Consider the following 22190-nt stretch of genomic DNA (forward strand, 5'->3'; position numbering starts at 1 on the left):
ATAATAAAACACAAACATTCCCACATCCATAGTTTACCACTTTAGAAATCCGATGTGAATCTTCCTTCCTACATTGGTCCAATTGGAAATGACAAAAAAGTTATCTTTATATAATATAGCCGCAATAAATTATGTACTATCAGCAGTAGTGGTCAATACACAAACAGACATTCAGAAGTTGCTAGATAATTCTCCTGGTGTCATCAGCACCATCGCGTGTCTTTACATCAAGCCTTCAGTGCCCGTAAAAGATACCCCTTCAAAAAAACATATTGGAGATGCATTTAAGTCTCATTAGGTTGTATCTCCAGGTGGCGTGCTATTCTTATGTGAATAAGCCCTTAGGGTAGTCAAATTATTATTGCCCAGTCCTGTTTTTCCTTTCCAGGCGTAAGGGGCTGCAAGTCTCAGATACAAATAAATCTAGATATTGACACATTTTGGTACGCATACGCAGTATGGAAATGCATATGTTTATGGCTCAAAAATTGTCGTGTGTCTAACCCTGAAAAAAGCCCAATATATGGAGTAATCCATGACTTTACAATGCTCAATATTATGTGGGCATTCTTGAGTAGAAAATGATTGGAGAACAGATGCTCAAATTTACTTCAAAGTTGTTCTAAATCTGGAATGTCTCTAAAATACTAAAATTTGTGATTAATTCTATTGTAGATAGAATTTTAAGGTTTATTTTATCTAAATTCGAGCAGGTTAACAGGATCAGACTTGTTAAAACCAATTTGAACATGTTAAATCTTACATGAATATATTAGAATTTTAAACTATTTTTAGTGGATTTCCATGCAAACAGTGAATTTTGTATTTCAAATTCAAACACAGTAAGGCCCCAAAAAATGGGCAAAGTTTCGTCCCAAAGTGGGCGTTTTTGGCAACGATAAATTTCTACATGAATACTAACCAGTGATAAAGGTCAATGTGGCAAATAAATTTAAGTTGTGACATAATTTGGATTATAATATCCAGAGTTCTACCCATTTTAAATGTATACAGGTTAGTTCGATTTTTAGGGAATTGAATGTCTAATTATGTAATGTAGTGTCTAGCCCAAGTTATACTATACATTCAATCTTGACTAATTTATTGTATTGAATGACATGACAACTGACTTTCCTAATTTGATCTCAAATCCTGATATGTCCTCAAAATCTTGGGTTTTATTAATAACAAATTGTAAAGATTAAATTGTGTTTAAAATATATTGATGGGACAAAGATATCTTGTTAAACTCTCTTTTGGCATCTTTAAACTGAGTATTATACCTGATGAGGTATCTTTGTAAAATACCACTGCCATTCTGGCCATTTGGATGGCCTTCACTGAGTGTCTTCCATTTGGGAAACCAATTGATGGTTGATATTTTATTTTGGAAGAAGAGATTAAAGGCATGATACAATTATCTTGGTGAGGATCTGATTGAAAAGTATCATCATGTATTATTGGATGTAGAATAAAGATGATGTGGGTTTTATTAAATTTGTGAAAGTGGGTTGTTCTTAATGTGGGTTTTGTATTAGGAATTTAATAACTGTACAAATTTATTTATTTGTTTTTATTTTGTAATAGTCCCAACTTAAACCATCTGGACCTGGAGTTCTGTTGCATATCAAAAGATAATATGGCTGAATAACTTCCTCTTATATGATATCTGCATTTAATAGTTATTTTGAGTGTGAATTGATTTGGGTAATTTTTGTCTCATGTAGTAGCGAGTTGTGTAATTTTTAATTATGGGTGTTTGAAGTGTATAAATCATCATAAAGGGCTTAGAATTTGTTGAATTTCTCGGAAGTGGGGGTCTGTCTGATACCACATGCAGCATTTTTATTATCAAAATTGTGTAGTTTCCTTCTCTAAATTTTTGCCATATTTGCCAATTATTTTTCCTGTTTTGTTTCCCCATTGATAAAATCTAATTTTGGCATAGTTCTTCTTGATGTGTGCTTTTAATATTAGGAAACTTTCTAGAATTATATTTTCATGTATTTCTATATCAAGCAAACATCGGATAGGTCATAAGCATAAGCCTCAAAAGCAAGGAGCGCAGCAGAGTGTTATATGTGTCTGTATTTTACTTTATTTTTCTATCCTGATATTATTACATATGTCCCCGCTTGGCTGACTTTGAGATCTCCGTGACAGGATATGTTTACTCTGTCACCCTGTCCTCTCTAAACAGCTTATCTGTGATTTTAACGATTTGTCTTCTGGTTTACTTTACTTTAACTTACCTGCTGTAAATGATCACACCTACTTGTGTTATTCGGCCATCTGACACTAACTGACTGTAATAGTCAATTACACACCAGTTGTAGAAAAGTAATCGCTGCCACCACCAGATTGCATCATCTTCACCTGCACCTTGAACCTCTTACTTCTAATTTTTGTGTATAGCTGATGTTGTCTGCTTTACCCTTTAAAAACAGTTTATACCATTACACTCTGCAAACAGATGAAAATGATCAATGTAACTTTTTCTTGCATTATTAGGAATGTAAATCTGAAGAGCTGATTCAATCGGTAAGATAGAAATTTTCTATATTAGATTTGTATATAAAAAATAAAACTCAGTGGACGTCACTTACTATAACAGTGGCCCAGGGCACATGCCCCTTCTTTGTATTCATTGCAGGAACCACAAAGTGCACCTTGATGTGTAGAGAGGAGGAAAAATCTTTGGGAGGTGCACATTAGAATAGTGTAAACATCACTACAAAGTCCAGCCTCCCATACCTTTAGATATACACCTTTTAATTATATAATAGTTTTAGTTTTGTTACTGAAATACTACTAGGTTCAGCCTCATTGATGGGTTAAAAAAATAATGACATTAAGTGGACTTTGGGTCTGCTTTGATTACATGTAACACTTTTTATGTGAAATAGTTAAATAAGGCATGTCAATAAGTAATAATCATGTTTACTCTTAATATTTATGCACTATATGTGATCTCTATATATACAATGCCACATCTCCAGAAATACAAATGCATTAAACATTTGCTACATCTAAAGAATATAACTAGCTAGTTTCTGTCACAGTCTCTGTGAATTTTTTTTCATAAAAAATATAATTAAAGACAAACATTCCCACATCCATAGTTTACCACTTTAAAAATCTGATGTGAATCTTCATTCCTACATTGGTCCAAATGGAAATGACAAATAATTTACCTTTATATAATATAGCCGTAATGAATGACGTACTATCAACTGTAATGGACAATACACAAGCAGACATTCAGAAGTTGCTAGATTGTGCTGCTGGTGTCATCAGCAGCATTGCATGTCTTTACATCAAGCCTTCAGTGGCCATAGAAGATACGCCTCCTACAAAGCGTATTGGGGATGCATCTAAGTCTCATTAGGTTTTATCTCCAGGTGGCGTGCTACTCTTATGTGAATATGCCCTTAGTTTATTCAATATATTATTGCCCAGTCCTGTTTTGTCTTTCCAGGCGTAAGGGGCTGCAAGTCTCAGATACATACAAATCTAGATATAGAGACTTTTTGGCACACATGCACAGTATGGAAATGCATATGTTTATGGCACAAAAATTGTCGTGTGTCTAACCTTAAAAAAGCCCAATATATGGAGTAATCCATGACTTTACAATGTTCAAAATTATGTGGGCATTCTTGAGTAGAAAATGATTGAAGTACAGATGCTTGAATTTACTTCAAAGTTGTCCTAAATCTGGAATGTCTCTAAAATTCTAAAATTTGTGATGAATTCTATTGTAGATAGAATTTTAAGGTTTTTTTAACTAAATTCGAGCAAGGTGAACAGGACTTGTTAAAACCAAATTGAACATGTTAAAACTTACATGAATATATTAAATTTTTTAACTATTTTCAGTGAATTTTGTATTTCAAATTCAAACACAGTAAGGCCCCAAAAGATGGGCAAAGTTTTATCCAAAAGTGGGCCTTCTTGGGCGGATAGGGCAAAGGTAAATTTATACATGAATACTAACCATTGATAAGGGTCAATGTGGTAAATACATTTAAGTTGTGACATTATTTGGTTTATAATATCCATAGTTCTACCTATTTAAAATGTATACAGGTTATTTCTATTTTTAGGGAATAGAATGTCTAATTATGTTATGTAGTGTCTGGCCCAAGTTATGTTAAACTGTTCCTTCAATGTTGATTAATTTATTGTGTTGAGTAACATGGCAACTGACTATTCTAATTTGATCTCGAATCCTGATATGTCCTCAAAATCTTGGATTTTATTAATAATAAATTGTAAAGATTATATTGGTTTTAAAATATATTGATGGGACAAAGATATCTTGTTAAACTCTCTTTTGGCATCTTTAATCTAAGCATTATATTTGATGAAGGATCTTTGTAAAATACCACTGCCATTCTGGACATTTGGATGGCCTTCACTGTGTGTCTTCCATTTGGGAAACCAAATGATGGGTGGTATTTTATTTTGGAAGAAGAGATTAAAGGCATAAAACAGTTATCTTGGTGAGAATCTGATTGAATCGTGTCATCATCTATTATTGGATTTACAATAAAGATGGCGTGGGTTTCAATAAATTTGTGAAAGTGGGTTGTTCTTAATGAAGGTTTTGTTTTAGGAACTTAATAACTGTACAGGATTATTTATGTTTTTATTTTGTAATAGTCCCCATCTGGAACTGAATCTTTGTTGAATATGAAAAGATAATAACTTCCTATTATATGATAGCAGCATTTAATTGTTATTTTAAGTGTGAATTGATTTTGGTCATTTTTTGGCTCATGTAGTTGCGAGACGTGTAATGTTTAATTATCGGTGGTTGAATTGTATAAATCATCATAAAGGGCTTAAAATTCTCGGAAGTAGGGGTCTGTCTGATACCAGATACAGCATTTTCTATTACCAAAATTGTGTTTTTTCCTTCTCTAAAATTTTGCCATGTTTGCCAATTATTTTTCCTGTTTTGTTTCCCCATTGGTAAAATTTAATTTTGGTATAGTTGATCTTGAATTGCGCTTTTCATAATAGGAAACGTTCTAGTATTTTAATTTCACACATTTTTATATCAAACAAACATCTGATAGGTCATTAGCATAAGCCTCAAAAGCTAGGAGTGTGGCAGATTGTAATCTGTGTCTGCATTTTCCTTCATTTTTCTATCCTGATATTATTGCATATGTAACAGCTTGGCTGATTTTAAGGGTGTCCGTGACATGATGTGCTTACTCTGCCACCCTGTCCTTTCTCAACAGCTTATCTGTGGTTTTAATGATTTATTTTCAGGTTTACTTTACTTTATCTTACCTGCTGTCACTGACCACTCCCACTGGTGTTATTCGGCCATTTGACACTCACTGACTGACGCACCAGTTGTAGAAAAGTAATCACTGCCACCACCAGATTCTATCACCTTCACCTGCACCTGGAACCACTTACTTCTCAGTGCTGTGTATAGCTGATGTTGTCTACTTTACCCTTTAAAAACAGTTTATGCCATTACACTTTGCAAACAACTGAAAATGATCAATGTAACTTTTTCTTGCATTTTTAGGAATGTAAATCTGAAGAGCTGCTTCAATCGGTAAGACAGAATTTTTCTATATTAGATTTGTATATATAAATTAAAACTCAGTGGACGTCACTTACGAAAACAATGGCCCAGGGCACATGACCCCTTTCTGTACTGATATGAGCCACCACAAAGTGCACCTTGATGTATGGAGAGGAGAAAACATGTTTGGGAATGACTCCATTGAAATCCAGGAAGAAACAATCATTCATTCATTCATTCACCAACAGCCCCCGGGAAAATTTTCTAAGCATTTAGCCTTTTTAAAAACAACACTGCTCCTTTCATATATCAGAGTACTCTCGTTAGACACTTCACATTGTGTCTGCAAATCACTCAACATTTTCTCAACAAAATCTCCCATCACCAAATATTCACACATATTTCCAGATTCTGTGATAACCATGTCGAAAGTACAAATATATTCACTTAAACAAGTCTCCCTCACAGATAGCATTTTTTATTGGCATAACAAACCCTCCTGATTTCTGAAAACATTCATAAGCACTATTTTCGCACAGATTAAAAACGCTTGTAATATCTGCATGGAAAAGCTCACTCCCACAATTCTCAACTTCATTAAAGAGAAAGCTTTTTTTCTCAACTTCAGAAACAAAATTATTTTGTTCAAATACAGAAACGGCTTGTTGGACCTCAGCCAGCTGATGGTCACTGTATTCTTCTGATACTATCTGTACATTATTTACAGTATTTTCTGACCACTGATTTGTGCAGTGACGCACCAAAGATTTCATAAACTTGTTTTGCATCTCTTCAAAAGCTTACAATTAAGCAATGCAGGCATTTCACTGCTTTTTTGATTTCAAGTGCTGTTTTTGTTTAAAGTGTGGAGTTGGTTCCATTAAGGATTGCTGTTCTGTGCTGAGAGAGTGATATAGTTTGGGGAATTATTCTGTGTGTTTATTGAACGGGATTCGTTTTTCTGTGTGTTTATTAAGTGTTTTGTTTTTTTTTTTTCCTTCTCTCTGTTAGAGCTAGTGGGTGTGGTTTAATTGCATAGTTGATACAGCTGGTTAGTGCAAGCTCTATTTAACAGGAGGTAGCAAGCGATTTCATTGAGCTTGTGATTTCACTGCTTTTTTATTTCAAGTGCTGTTTTGTTTAAAGTGTGGAGTTGGTTCCATTAAGGATTGCTGTTCTGTGCTGAGAGAGTGATATAGTTTGGGGAATTATTCTGTGTGTTTATTGAACGGGATTCGTTTTTCTGTGTGTTTATTAAGTGTTTTTTTTTTTTTTCCCTTCTCTCTGTTAGAGCTAGTGGGTGTGGTTTAATTGCATAGTTGATACAGCTGGTTAGTGCAAGCTCTATTTAACAGGAGGTAGCAAGCGATTTCATTGAGCTTGTGATTTCACTGCTTTTTTGATTTCAAGTGCTGTTTTTGTTTAAAGTGTGGAGTTGGTTCCATTAAGGAGTTGAATCCAGGAAGGGGTTTAAACTGGTAAGTGGCTAGGAAAGGCTAGTACTAAAGTTCACTGTAGGCTATAAGAAGTTACGTTAGCCATAATAAGATGAGTAGTAGCAGGCTTGATGATCTCACTCAATGCATATCTTGTCATATGTATGCACACTTGGAGCAAGTGTTCCAAGGTTTATACCTCTGTGAGAAATGTGAGCAATTGGTCTCTTTGGAAGCCCAGGTAACTGATCTAAAGCAGACCATTGCAACATTGAGAGACATTGCCAACCTGGAGCAGAGTTTACAGCTCACCGTTGATGCGTTAGCTGAGCAGGGTGGAGCAGAGACAGAGGAGGATGCACAGGTAGGCAGCTGGGTAACAGTTACTAGGGGTAGCAGAGGGAGGAAGAGGCAGGCCAGTTCTGAGCTAGGCAATCCCAGCAGATTTGCCAGATTGGATGAAGATACTGTGGAAGGCAGTTCAGAATTGGTAGAGTTGGATGACACTGCTTCCTCTAGCAACCAGGGGAATGGTCTCTCCAGCACAGAGGGGACCAAAGTTACTCAGGGACCCAGGCAGATTGTGGTGGTAGGGGATTCAATTATTAGGAAGGTAGATAGGGCAATCTGTTACCGGGACCGTGCATGCCGAACAGTGTGTTGTCTCCCGGGTGCTCGGGCTCGGCATATTGCGGATCGGGTGGACAGATTGTTGGGAGGGGCTGGGAATGACCCAGCGGTTTTGGTGCATGTTGGCACCAATGACCGAGTTAGAGGAAGAAGGGGTGTCCTAAAGAATGATTTCAGGGACATAGGTCGCAAACTTAAGGCAAGGACATCCAAGGTAGTATTTTCGGAAATACTACCTGTGCCACGCGCTAGTCCAGGGAGGCAGCGGGAGATTAGGGAGGTTAATGCGTGGCTAAAAGATTGGTGTAGGAAGGAGGGTTTTGGATTCTTAGAGCACTGGGCTGATTTCTCGGTCAATTGCCATCTTTATTGTCGTGATGGATTGCACCTGAATGAGGAGGGGGCTGCAGTGCTAGGGGAGAGGATGGTTAGAAGGTTGGAGGAGATTTTAAACTAGGCTCCGGGGGGGAGGGGCAAACAAGTATTTATGGGATAGACATTGAGAGTAGTAAGGAGGAATTTAACAAGAGTAAAGGGGGTGGAGAGGGGGGAAAGGGAAGCATAGCCGATAAGGAGCGGCCCTTTTTAAAGCAAAAAGAAATACCTAAGGGAGCCAATAGACTTAAGTGTATGCTCGCAAATGCAAGAAGCCTGACAGGTAAAATGGGGGAGTTAGAACTAGTAGCAATGAATGAGCAGTATGATATTATAGGTATTACTGAGACCTGGTGGGATGATACACATGACTGGGCAGTCAACTTGGAAGGCTATTCTCTCTTCAGGAGGGATAGGGTAAATAAAAGGGGAGGAGGAGTATGTCTTTATATTAAGCCAGAATTAAAACCAAGTATTCAGGAAGTTATATACGAGAATATTGGTGATAATATAGAGGCATTGTGGGTGGAAATATCCAGCGGAGGAAAAAGTTCAGAGAAGTTTCTGATAGGGATATGCTATAAACCGCCAGATATTAGTACGATTGAGGAAGCCCAACTTCTACAGCAAATTGAAAAGGCTACACAACTAGGTCAAATTTTAATTATGGGGGATTTTAATTATCCGGACATTGATTGGAGTACTGAGACCTGCGGTACAGCTAGGGGAAATAGGTTTCTGAGCACGCTAAAAGACCATTACATGTCCCAATTAGTTGAGGAACCAACTAGGAACCGGACTATACTGGACCTAGTAATAACAAACAATGTAGACGTAATATCAAATATTCAAGTAAAGGAGCACTTGGGAAACAGTGATCATAATATGGTCTCATTTGAAATTAGTTTCCAGAAACAACAGTATAAGGGATCAACTAGGACTTTAAACTTTAAAAAGGCAAATTTTAATATGCTAAAGGAGTCTATAAAGAGCATAGACTGGGACAAAGCCTTTGAAGGAAAAAATACGGAAGAAATGTGGGCTGTCTTTAAAATGTTGTTGGAAACATACACGTATAAGTTCATTCCTATGGGAAATAAATGTAAAAGAATTAAGTCTAAACCAATGTGGCTAAATAAAAAGGTAAGGGAAGAAATGCAAAGGAAGAAGCGGGCATTTAAATTGTTTAAGTCTGAAGGGTCAGAGGAGTCCTTCCATAGGTACAAGGAATGTAATAAAACATGCAAAAAGGAAATTAGATTGGCTAAATTAGAAAATGAAAGGCACGTTGCAAAAGAAAGTAAGACAAACCCCAAAAAGTTTTTTAAGTATATAAATGGCAAAAGGATTAAAAAAGATAATATAGGACCACTAAGAAGTGAGATGGGTGAATTGATAAATGATACTAAGGAAAAAGCAGAGATATTAAACACGTTCTTTTTTTCAGTATTTACCAGAGAGGAACAAATGGCAGGAGTAATACATAAAAATGGAAATGAAACCATGCCATTAATTAATACTTGGTTGTCAGAGGAAGAAGTCCAAAGGCGACTGAAGAATATTAAGATAAATAAAGCTCCAGGTCCAGATGGCATACACCCAAGGGTCCTTATGGAATTAAACTCGGAAATAGCTAGACCGCTATTCTTAATTTTCAGAGATTCAATCTCATCAGGCTCAGTACCAAGGGATTGGCGAATAGCAGATGTGGTGCCGTTGTTTAAAAAGGGGACGAGATCACAACCAGAGAATTATAGACCTGTAAGCCTGACATCAATAGTGGGGAAACTACTGGAAGGTATTTTAAGGGACAGTATTCAGGATTACTTGGTATGCAATAAAATTATTAGTGGGAATCAACATGGATTTGTGAGGGATAGGTCATGTCAAACTAATCTAATTAGTTTCTACGAGGAAGTTAGTGGAAACTTAGACCAGGGCAGGACAGTAGATGTGGTCTACTTAGATTTTGCAAAGGCCTTTGATACAGTGCCACACAAGAGGTTGGTTTACAAAATAAGGGAACTGGGTCTAGAAATCAAAATTTGTACTTGGATCGAAAACTGGTTAGAGAATAGGGAACAGAGAGTTGTGATAAATGGAACATTTTCTAATTGGTCAAAGGTCTTAAGTGGAGTTCCTCAAGGTTCCGTGCTGGGACCACTCCTTTTTAATATATTTATTAATGACCTTGGTGATGGTTTAGAGAGTAAAGTTTCTATTTTTGCAGATGACACTAAACTCTGTAAGGTAATAAAATCAGAGCAAGATGTAGCTTCTCTACAGAGGGACTTAAATAAACTGGAGGATTGGGCGGCTAAATGGAATATGAGGTTTAACACAGATAAATGTAAGGTTATGCATTCAGGGATCAAAAACAAGAACGCAATCTATAAATAAATGGAATTAATTTGGGAGAATCTATAATGGAAAAGGATTTGGGAGTGCTCGTAGACAGTAGACTTAGCAATAGTGCTCAATGTCAAGCAGCAGCTGCAAGGGCAAACAAAGTATTGGCATGCATAAAAAGGGGCATAGATGCAAGGGAAGACAGTGTAATTTTGCCACTGTATAAATCATTGGTAAGACCTCATCTTGAATATGCAGTACAGTTCTGGGCACCACTCTATAAAAAAGATAATTTGGAACTAGAAAGGGTTCAGAGAAGGGCGACAAAATTGATAAAGGGTATGGAGTCATTAAGTTATGAGGAAAGGTTAGCCAGTTTAGGCATGTTTACTTTAGAAAAGAGGCGCCTAAGGGGAGATATGATTACTATGTACAAATACATTAGGGGTCAATACAGAGAGCTTAATGGGAACTTTTTACCCCAAGGACCATACACAGGACACGTGGTCATCCCCTAAGGTTAGAGGAGAGGAAATTTCACAACCAGCAAAGGAAGGGGTTCTTTACAGTAAGGGTAGTCAAGATATGGAATTCATTGCCAGGGAAGGTTGTGATGGCAGATTCAATAGATATGTTTAAGAAAGGGTTAGACAAATTTTTAGCGGAAAGGTGTATCCAGGGATACGACCGTTAATTTAAAATAAAGGATAGTAGTGGATATAGGGTAAAAATTGGATTGCAATATTGAGTCTGGGGGGATTTTCAAAATTGAAACAGATGGGCGGTTGCCTACTCTGAATTAATTTCAAATATAAGTGCAGGATCGCAGGAGATCCAAAATAGGTTGAACTTGATGGACTGGTGTCTTTTTTCAACCTCATCAACTATGTTACTATGTAAATGTACAACTTTTTCAACCTTGAAACATGTCTCTTGTAAAAACAGACAAGACAGACAGTGTGATTTAAACTAAATCACACCTCTTCCTTACAGAGCGCTAAGACAAAGAACAAACAGCGTGATATTATCATGGATCTCCCTCACACGTAGTAAGACGGAGAACAAAATCTCACTTACAGAGAAAGAAAAATTAACTGATATCTTCCAGCCTACTGCTGTGGAACGATAAGTCCCAGCATTAGACTAAATACAAATCAGCTTCAACATGTTATTACCACTCACCACTCTGGACACATTTTAGTTACTCTTGAATCATTAAAGCATACTCGAAGAACCTTTTTATCAATGTTACATATATTGACAGATAACAAAATACAGAGTGCTTCTTATCTCAACACACCAAAATCTTTTACACAGAATAGGGGGCGGGGGGAGGGAAACATTTCACTATTTCAGCTGTGCAAGATCAAACATACATTAAAAGTACACAACCTATTTTAGTCATTATAACAGTTGATTCATCATTCATCATTCAGCTTCTGATGCATTTAGCATATCAAGCAAACATCTGATAGGTCATAAGCATAAGCGTCAAAATCTAGATTTGTGGCAGAGTGTTATGTTTGTCTGTATTTTCCTTCATTTTTCTATCCTGATATTATTGTATATGTCCCAGCTTGGCTGATTTTGAAGTCATCATGATAGGATGTGCTTACTCTGCCACCCTGTCCTCTATTAACAGCTTATCTGTGGTTTTAACAATTCATCTTCAGGTTTACTTTACTTTAACTTACCTGCTGTCACTGACCACTCCTACTGGTGTTATTCAGCCATCTGACACTAACTGACTGTAATAGTCAACTCCGCACCAGTTGTAGAAAAGTAATCGCTGCCACCACCATATTCCATCATTTTCAACTGAGCCTGGAACTACTTACCTTTAGGTGTTGTCTATAGCTGATGTTTTCTGCTTTATCCTTTAAGAACAGTTTATGCCATTACAATTTGCAGACAACTGAAAATTATCGATGTAACTTTTTCTTGCATTTTTAGGAATGTAAACCTGAAGAGCTGCTGCAATCGGTAAGACAGAATTTTTCTATTTTACATTTGTACATATAAATTAAAACTCAGTGGACGTCACTTACGAAAACAATGGCTGTCGCACATGCTCCCTCTCTATACTTACAGCAGCCACCACAAAGTGCACCTTGATGTGCGGAGAGGAGAAAAAAATGTTTGGGAGGTGCATTATAGAATAGTGCAAACATCACTACAAATTCCAGTCTCCCATATCTTTACAACCACACATTTAATTGTATAAATGTTTTAGTTTTGATCCTATAATATTACTAGGTTCATCCTTATTGATGGGTTAAAAAATAACGACAGTAAGTGGACTTTGGGTCTGCTTTAATTGTATGTAACACTTTTTATGTGAATAAGGGAAATAAAGCATGTCAAAAAGTAATAATCATATTTGTGCTTAATAACTGTGTACAATATGCAATCTATATACAACGCCACATCTCCAGAAAGAGAACGAAGTGCATTAAAGATATTGTTAAACATTTGCTACTTTTAATGAATATATCTAGATGTTAGTTTTTGTGATAGTGTCTGTGAAAATATTTTGTTTAATATAAAATATAATGAAATACAAACATTTCCACATCCATAGTTGAACAATTTATAAATCCCATGTGAATTTTCATTCCTACATTGTTGCAAATGGAAATGACAAACAAGTTACCTTTATATAATATAGCCGTAATGAATGACGTACTATCAGCTGTAGTTTTCAATACAGAAGCAGACATTCAGAAGTTGCTAGATAGTATTGCTGGTGTCATCAGCACAATCGCGTGTCTTTACATAAAGCTTTCAGTGCCCGTAAAAGATACGCCTCCTAAAAACATATTGTGGATGCATCTAAGTCTCATTAGGTTGCATCTTCAAGTGACATGTTACTCTTATGCCCTTAGTGTAGTCAAATTATTATTGCCCAGTCCCGTTTTGCCTTTCCAGGGGTATGGGGCTGCAAATCTCCGATACATTTAAATCTAGATATGGACACATTTTGGTACGCATGCGCAATACGAAATGCATATATTTATGGCACAAAAATTGTCGTATGTCTAACCCCGAAAAAAGCCCAATACATGGAATAATCCAGGACTTTTCAAGGTTCAATATTGTGTGGGCATTCTTGAGTAGAAAATGATTGGAGTACAGATGCTCAAATTTACTTTAAAGTTGTTCTAAAACTGGCATGTCGCTAAAGTTTTAAAATTTGTAATAAATTATCTAGTAGATAGAATTTTAAGTTTGTTTTATCTAAATTCAAGCAAGGTGATCAGGATCAGACTTGTTAAAACCAAATTGAACATGTTGAAAGTTACATGGATATATTAGAATGGTAAACTATTTTTAGTGCATTTCCATGCAAACAGTGAATTTTGCATTTCAAATTCAAACACAGTAATGCCCCAAAATGTGGACAAAATTTTGTTCCAAAGTGGGCGTTTTTGGGCAGATTTGGCAAGGGTAAATTTATATATGAATACTAATCAGTTATAAGGGTCAAAGTGGTAAGTACATTTAAGTTGTGACATTATTTGGTTCATAATATCCATAGTTCTACCCATTTTAAATGTATACAGGTTAGGTAGATTTTTAGGGAGTTGAATGTCTAATTATGTAATGTAGTGTCTGACCCAAGTTATGCTAAACTGTTCATTCAATCTTGCCTAATTTATTGTATTGAGTGACATGACAACCGACTTTTCTAGTTTGATCTTGAATCCTGATATGTCCTCAAAATCTTTGATTTTATTAATAATAAATTGTAAAAATTAAATTGGGTTTGACATATATAGATGGTACAAAGATATCTTGTTAAACTCTCTTTTGGCATCTTTAATCTGAGTATTATATCTGATATAGGATCTTTGTAAAATACCACTGCCATTCTGGCCATTTGGATGACCTTTACTGAGTGTCTTCCATTTAGGAAACTAATTGATGTGTGGTATTTTATTTTAGAAGAAGAGGTTAAAGGCATGATACAATTATATTGGTAAAGATCTTATTGAATATTGTTATCCTCTATTATTGCATTTAGCATAAATATAGTGTGGGTCTAATTAAATTTGTGAAAGGGGGTTGTTCTTAATGTAGGTATTGTATTAGGAAGTACAGGATTATTTATTTGTTTTTATTTTGTAATAGTCCCCACTTAAACCATCTGGACCTGGATTTCTGTTGCATATCAAAAGATAATATGGCTGAATAACTTCCTCTTATACGATATCTACATTTAATTGTTATTTTGTGTGTGAATTGATTTGGGTAATTTTTGTCTCATTAAGTAACGAGTCGTGTAATGTTTAATTATTGAAGAGTATAAATCATCATAAAAGGCTTTGAATTTGACAAAATTCTCTGAAGTGGGGGTCTGTCTGATGCCAGATACTGCATTTACATTAACATAATTGTTTTTTTTTCTTCTCTAACAAATTGCCATGTTTGCCAATTATTTTTCCTGTTTTGTTTCCCCATTGGTAAAATCTAATTTTGGTATAGTTGACCTTGATGTGTGCTTTTCATAATAGGAAACTTTCTAGAATTTTATTTTCTATATTAAGCAAACATCTGATAGGTCATAAGCATAAGTGTCAAAAGCTAGGAGTGTGGCAGAGTGTTATGTTTGTCAGTATTTTCCTTCATTATTCTATCCTGATATTATTGTATATGTCCCAGCTTGGCTGATTTTGAAGTCATCATGATAGGATGTGCTTACTCTGCCACCCTGTCCTCTATCAACAGCTTATCCGTGGTTTTAACAATTCATCTTCAGGTTTACTTTACTTTAACTTACCTGCTGTCACTGACCACTCCCACTGGTGTTATTTGGCCGTCTGACACTCACTGACTGTAATAGTCAACTGCGCACCAGTTGTAGAAAAGTAATCGCTGCCACCACCATATTCCATCACTTCCACCTGAGCCTGGAACTACTTACTTTTACGTGTTGTCTATAGCTGATGTTTTCTGCTTTATCCTTTAAAAACAGTTTATGCCATTACACTTTGCAAACAACTGAAAATTATCAATGTAACTTTTTCTTGCATTTTTAGGAATGTAAACCTGAAGAGCTGCTGCAATCGGTAAGACAGAATTTTTCTATATTACATTTGTACATATAAATTAAAACTCAGTGGACATCACTTACGAAAACAATGGCCAGGGCACCACAAAGTGCACCTTGATGTGTGGAGAGGAGGAAAAATGTTTGGGAGGTGCATTATAGAATAGTGTAAACACCACTACAAATTCCAGCCTCCCATACCTTTAGATATACACCTTTAATTGTATAAATGTTTAAGTTTTAATCCTATAATACTATTAGGTTCATCCTCATTGGTCGGTTAAAAAAATAACAACAGCAAGTGGGCTTTGGGTCTGCTTTAATTGCATGTAACACTTTTTATGTGAATAAGGGAAATAAGTAATTATCATATTACGCTTAATAACTGTGCACAATAAGCAATCTATATACAATGCCACATCTCCAGAAATAGAAGTGCATTAAAGATATTGTTAAACATTTGTTACTTTTAATGAATATATCTAGATGTTAGTTTTTGTGATAGTCTCTGTGAAAATATTTTTTTTAATATAAAATATAATGAAACACAAACATTCCCATGTCTATAGTTGAACAATTTATAAATAACATGTGAATTTTCATTCCTACATTGGTCCAAATGGAAATGACAAATAATTTACCTTTATATAATATAGCAGTAACGAATGACGTACTATCAGCTGTAGTTTCCTATACAGAAGCAGACATTCAGAATTTGCTAGATAGTATTGCTGGTGTCATCAGCACCATCGCGTGTCTTTACACCAAGCCTTCAGTGCCCGTAAAAAATACGCCTCCTAAAAAACGTATTGTGGATGCATCTAAGTCTCATTAGGTTGCATCTCCAAGTGACATGTTACTCTTATGCCCTTAGTGTAGTCAAATTATTATTGCCCAGTCCCGTTTTGCCTTTCCAGTGCGAAAGGGGCTGCAACTCTCCGATACACACAAATCTAGATTTGGAGACATTTTGGTACCCATGCGCAATACGGAAATGCATAAATGCATATATTTATGGCACAAAAATTGTTGTATGTCTAACCCTGAAAAAAGCCCAACAGTCCTGGAATAATCCAGGACTTTTCAAGGTTCAATATTATGTGGGTATTCTTGAGTAGAAAATGATTGGAGTACAGATGCTCGAATTTACTTTAAAGTTGTTCTAAAACTGGCATGTCTCTAAAGTTCTAAAATTTGTAATAAATTATCTAGTAGATAGAATTTTAAAATTTATTTATCTAAATTCGAGCTGGTGAACATGATCATACTTGTTAAAACCAAATTGAACATATTTTTGGGCAGATCGGGCAAAGGTAAAATTATACATGAATACTAACCAGTGATAAGGGTCAATGTGGTAAATACATTTAAGTTGTGACATTATTTGGTTCATAATATCCATAGTTCTACTCATTTTAAATGTATACAGTTTAGGTAGATTTTTAGGGAGTTGAACGACTCATTTTGTAATGTAGGGTCTGGCCCAAGTTATGCTAAACTGTTCATTCAGTGATGACTAATTTATTGTGTTGAGTGACGTGATAACTGACTTTTCTAATTTGATCTCGGATCCTGATGGTCCACAAAATCTTTGATTTTATTAAAAATAAATTGTAAAGATTAAATTGGGTTTGACATATATAGATGGTACAAAGATATCTTGTTAAACTCTCTTTTGGCATCTTTAATCTGAGTATTATACATGATGAAGGATCTTTGTAAAATACTACTGCCATTCTGGCCATTTGGATGACCTTTACTGAGTGTCTTCTATTTGGGAAACTAATTGATGGGTGGTATTTTATTTTAGAATAAGAGGTTATTGAACATGTTGAAAGTTACATGGATACAATTATCTTGATGATGATCTTATTGAATAGTATTATCCTCTGTTATTGGATTTAGAATAAAGATTATGTGGGTTTCATTAAATTTGTGAAAGTGGGAAGTTCTTAATGTAGGTTTTGTATTAGGATTATTTATTTGTTTTTATATTGTAATATTCCCCACTTGAACCATCTGGACCTGAAACTATGTTGCATATCAAAAGATAATATGGCTGACTATCTTTTCAATGATTTCTGCATTTAATTGTTATTTTGTGTGTGAATTGATTTGGCTAATTTTTGTCTCATGTATTAGCCAGTCGTTTAATGTTTAACTATTGGTGGTTGAAGTGAATAATTTATCATAATAGGCTTTGAATTTGGCCAAATTTTTAGAAGTGGGGGTCTGTCTGATACCAGATACAGCATTTTTATTACCAAAATTGAGTTTTTTTTACATATCTTAGATTTTGCCATGCATGCCAAGATTTTTTCTGTTATGTTTACCCATTGGTAAAATCTAATTTTGGTATAATTGACCTTGATGTGTGCATTTGATAATAATTATGGCACACAAAATGGCACACAAAATGCACGTAATTCAGGCATATGCACGTCCGTCTTAAACTCCAAGCGGATCTGAAGAAACGTCTTTTGTTGAATAGGTATGCTCTACTCTGACAGCCAATACACTGCAGGATATGTACAATACATACTGTATGTGGAATAAAAAGTATTTGATTATTGTCATCTGTTAAAAATATAGTCAATACTGAAAAAACATTAAAAACATTTTTTTTTTCTTTTTTTTTCATGAAATGTATTTATCATGATGGTATTAATATTTAGTGAACATAAAATGCATTTTTACAGTTGCTTTTGATTGAAACACATGTTTTAGCATGCATACATGACCGTCATCACTATCACTCTGCACGTACACCTGACCTGTATCTGGTGCAACTGATACAACAACATGTACCTTAGAGATGCCTTAAGCTTGAATCTAATGTTGCTGTGTGCACTCGAATTTGGCTCACCCTTACTGTAAATTTATTATGTGCATACGACCATTCAATGTATATGGAAATATATGCTCTGTTTTGAATGTGTTCTACAGGGTTTTTTTATATTATCTTGTTCAGAGGTTTTTGTCAGTTTGCTGCAGTATCACAGGAATATTGTGCAAGATGCAGTTATATGGGGCTTACTGTTCTTGATACAAATAAATATTTATAATTTATTTATTTAATCAAAATGATTAAATAATAAATGTACAGGTGTTAGCTCTTGAGCACTGTGATGAAGAAATTTGTACTGCACCAAGTGGTACATGAGCAAATAGAAGATACTGTAAATATTTTTTTTTTTTATCCAATTAAGGTGACCTGGCTCCTTAGTGTAATCAGTGGTAACTGTGCATCATATCACCTGTTACATCTGCATAACACCTGTCCTTTTAACAAACATTTACGTACAGGGATACTTATTTGCTAACTTTAACAAACAGCATCCTGATATGGGAGAGAATGAGCTACAGCCGAGTGGTTGACCCAGAGCCGTAACTTAAAATTGTAGCGCCTGGGTTGAGAAACAAAACTGCCGCCACCCTAGATGTCAATTTTAACCAAATGAACCTAAAAAAAAAATTCATAATCCTACTTCTAAAATTAAGAAGCCAAAACTAAAATCTGCACTAAAACATTCTTGTCAGAAGATGACAAAGAAGAAATAGAGAGCTCATCAACATCTTCACTGCAATAACTGTCTTTGTAGTTTTCTTTCAGCATTAAGCCCTGGGCGGTCGCCCCTCTCGAACAGCCCTAGTTACCTGGTTTGGCCCATTGGTACTACAAGGTAGACGTTAAGACTAGCACACGCCCTTCACCCATCCAGTCACTCTCTCGTTACATCTGATCGTTTCCAATGAGCTATTGCTCATATTTTGTTTACTGTAATACCAGTAGTTGAACAGTAATTGAATTGCTGTTGGTGATTTGCTTCTTTCACCATAGTCCACAGAGGTCTATGGGGATACTAGTAAGCCCTGATAATTAGGTTAATGCCAGAGAAATCTATGATTTTTCATACATTAAACCTTTGATGAATAACAATAAGCAATGAAAGTGCCTTTTACTGGTGTTTACGCTGGCATTTTGTGTCTTCACTGCTTCTTAAATAGACCCCTTATTATATAAAGATTAATATAAATGAGTGAATCAAGTATTTATTGATCTTGGGTTTTTTGCAGAATTTGTGGTAGAGGGCTGTTGTTTAGTTAGTAAACATCGTTAATAGTTTTCTGGCTTTATGACCATTTTCAAACACACATGGACAGCTTCAGCTAAGAAACGTTTGTGCAACTGTTTTGATTCTTGGAATCCTATATGAGTTTCATTAGTTGACAAAGCAGACTCCTCTATATACTTCTTCAGTACCCTCTCATCTTACGCGCAGCCTTATGGTATGCAGACATAAACAACAGAAATTATAACGTGTACCTGTTATCTACATGTGAGAATGCAGCCCATCAAATTCACTAAGAACTAGAGCAACCATGCTTGATGTACTATGTGCCTCTTATCTCAGTGATGCTACTATTCCATAATGATTTTATAGGGGGAATCTTGGTACAGTCATTAAAATGGCTGCCTTCACTGTGTGTATTCAAAAGATGCTTTTTAATTAAAACCATCTGAATTGAAACATTTTCTTAGCTAATAAAAATGTGCAGTTTTATTGATATTAGATCATATGATTGGTTATAAAATGGAGAAGACCACACAAATCTCTGCAACCCACAACTAATCACATATATAACACTCAAATTTCTTCTATGCCTATCTTTGCATTTTATTAATGCAAGGGGAGCAATACATTCCCTTTTACATCTTCTTATTGTATTGATTATTTGCTTATAAATATAATGTATTTAAATATTACCAAATGTATTATATAGACAGATAATCAAGCGCGGTCATGTTTTATAAACTTTCTTATTTTTTTGTTTATTATGAACAGATCATGACATCTATTGAAGAGTTTACAGTCACATGGACATCTTTGATGGACATTATTGAAAAATGCATTGCAGAATTGCTCGGTATCGCTGATGAAATAGACACTTTCCATAAAGGAGCCACCATTGCCAGCGTCACAGGAAGTACATTTGGAATAGCAGGAGGAGTCGCTACCATTGCAGGCCTGGCCTTAGCCCCATTTACACTTGGGTTGTCTATGGTGGTCAGTGGTGTTGGCATTGGCGTGGCTGTGGCTGGAGGGGTGACAGGTGCAGCAGCTTCTATAGCTGATACTGTAAATATTAAAAATAAATGCCAAAGAGCAGACGAGATTGTTGCAGAGTTTAATAGAAATTTGACTATAATTCAAGATATGTCTAATAAAATTGAAAGTAAACTTGAAGATCTTAGATCTGTGCTGGCTAACGAACAAATAATCCAACAAGCTGGTAGAATTGGGGGGAGAGGTGCATTTGTGGCAGTAGAGTTAAGTAGATTGATTCATTTGGGCAAAGTATCTGCAGCTGCAACTCAAGGGGCCCAGTTATTAGCTCATGGGGCTCGGGTAGCCAGAGCTGTTTCAGGAGTTTTTGCTGCAGTGTTCATAGTGGTTGATGCTGCTTTTGTGGTGAAGGGAGCGACAGATCTGCAAGAAGGTGCTAAAACGGAGGCAGCTGCTGAGATAAGAAAAATTGCCCACGAGCTACAAGAAACATTTGAGAGCCTGAAAGAGCAAGATAAAACGTTGTATATGGAATATGCCAGCTTCTTAAAAGCAAAATGAATTGTAAGGACACTGTATTCCAATATGAATATTTCACTTCCAAGGGGGATATATAACTTTCAAAATCTTTATATTATCTGTTTCATATATCTTGTTCATGATTAATGTTTCTTGATATTTGTCAGATTTTCACCAACTGTAATGTGACACTTATAATCACTGTACCAATTTCCTGTCTACCTGTTGATATTTTTATAATAGTCTAAGCTACAGAGATTGTTGGTAAAGGGTATTACTTAACACTGAAATTCAACACCATTAACTTCCCTGCATTGTGCATTGCAAACTCAGTAACAGATTGCTTTTTGTTGGTGCATAATAAAGAATTGTTTAAATCATGCATAATATTATATGCAGCTGCCAATAATAAAAATTGTCATCCCATACTGCCATTCATTAAATAATCTCATGAACCAGTCAGATTTAAGAGTTAACTGCAAGCTGAGCGGTGATGATGGCCTTGTAAATGCAACCCGTTAATTATAAGCTGCATTTACTTTCCTGTGATCGACTTGGTATTTATGCTACAAGTTAAAATGAAATAAACTGCATAATGTTGATGCCTCGTCTTCATTGCAGAAAACGTCTCTTAACGTTTAAGACTTAACACTCTAATCCATATATAAAGAAACTGACAACCATTTAAATTTGGCAAAATAGGTCACAGTTTACTGAATTAAATAAAAAGATGGTGGCGGAAAAAGCCACTTGCAAGTCAGCTAACAACTAATAGCAAACTAGACAGTGTATGGCCACAGGTACTAATCACTATTCCCATGACATAGTCCTTTACGATTGGTCGGTACTAAATCTGGCATCATTGTGACTACTCCCACACACAAAGGGACCAGAAGCCAGGGTGCTTCAAAGGGGGCAGTGACATGTGGCCAAACAGCGATAGCACATGAATTAGTTGCTGACTGCAAAGCTTTCCCACCAACTGTGCCTTCTCTGGTATTGGGAAAAAGTATATGGTTAATACATCACACAGAAATTCTTGGAGGAAGGGGATTTGTGCTGCAAAAGAGACCTAGCAACTACACAAGGCAAGAATATATGGGCCAGCTAGGGCCCCTCCCTGTGTATTCTATTGGCTGGAAGATGTCAGCAGACTGAACCCCTATTTGGTAAGTTAATAATTTATGCACAGACAGATACGTTTAAGTGTG

The 22190-nt window shown here is 35.7% G+C and overlaps 1 protein-coding gene across 1 annotated transcript in view; it reads left to right on the forward strand.

The window, feature by feature from the left end:
* LOC142142663 (apolipoprotein L3-like) overlaps window positions 1-21581 on the forward strand; it is a 54010-nt gene extending 32429 nt beyond the window's left edge. The window contains exons 4-8 of the mRNA XM_075200523.1: window positions 2512-2541; window positions 5552-5581; window positions 12295-12324; window positions 15381-15410; window positions 20239-21581. Coding sequence (XP_075056624.1) covers window positions 2512-2541; window positions 5552-5581; window positions 12295-12324; window positions 15381-15410; window positions 20239-21021 — 903 coding nt within the window. The 3' untranslated portion in view covers window positions 21022-21581. The remainder of the gene's footprint in view (window positions 1-2511; window positions 2542-5551; window positions 5582-12294; window positions 12325-15380; window positions 15411-20238) is intronic.
* Window positions 21582-22190: the final 609 nt, after the last annotated feature.

Source organism: Mixophyes fleayi, chromosome 3 (assembly GCF_038048845.1).
Source record: "Mixophyes fleayi isolate aMixFle1 chromosome 3, aMixFle1.hap1, whole genome shotgun sequence".
NCBI classification, from domain to species: domain Eukaryota; kingdom Metazoa; phylum Chordata; class Amphibia; order Anura; family Limnodynastidae; genus Mixophyes; species Mixophyes fleayi.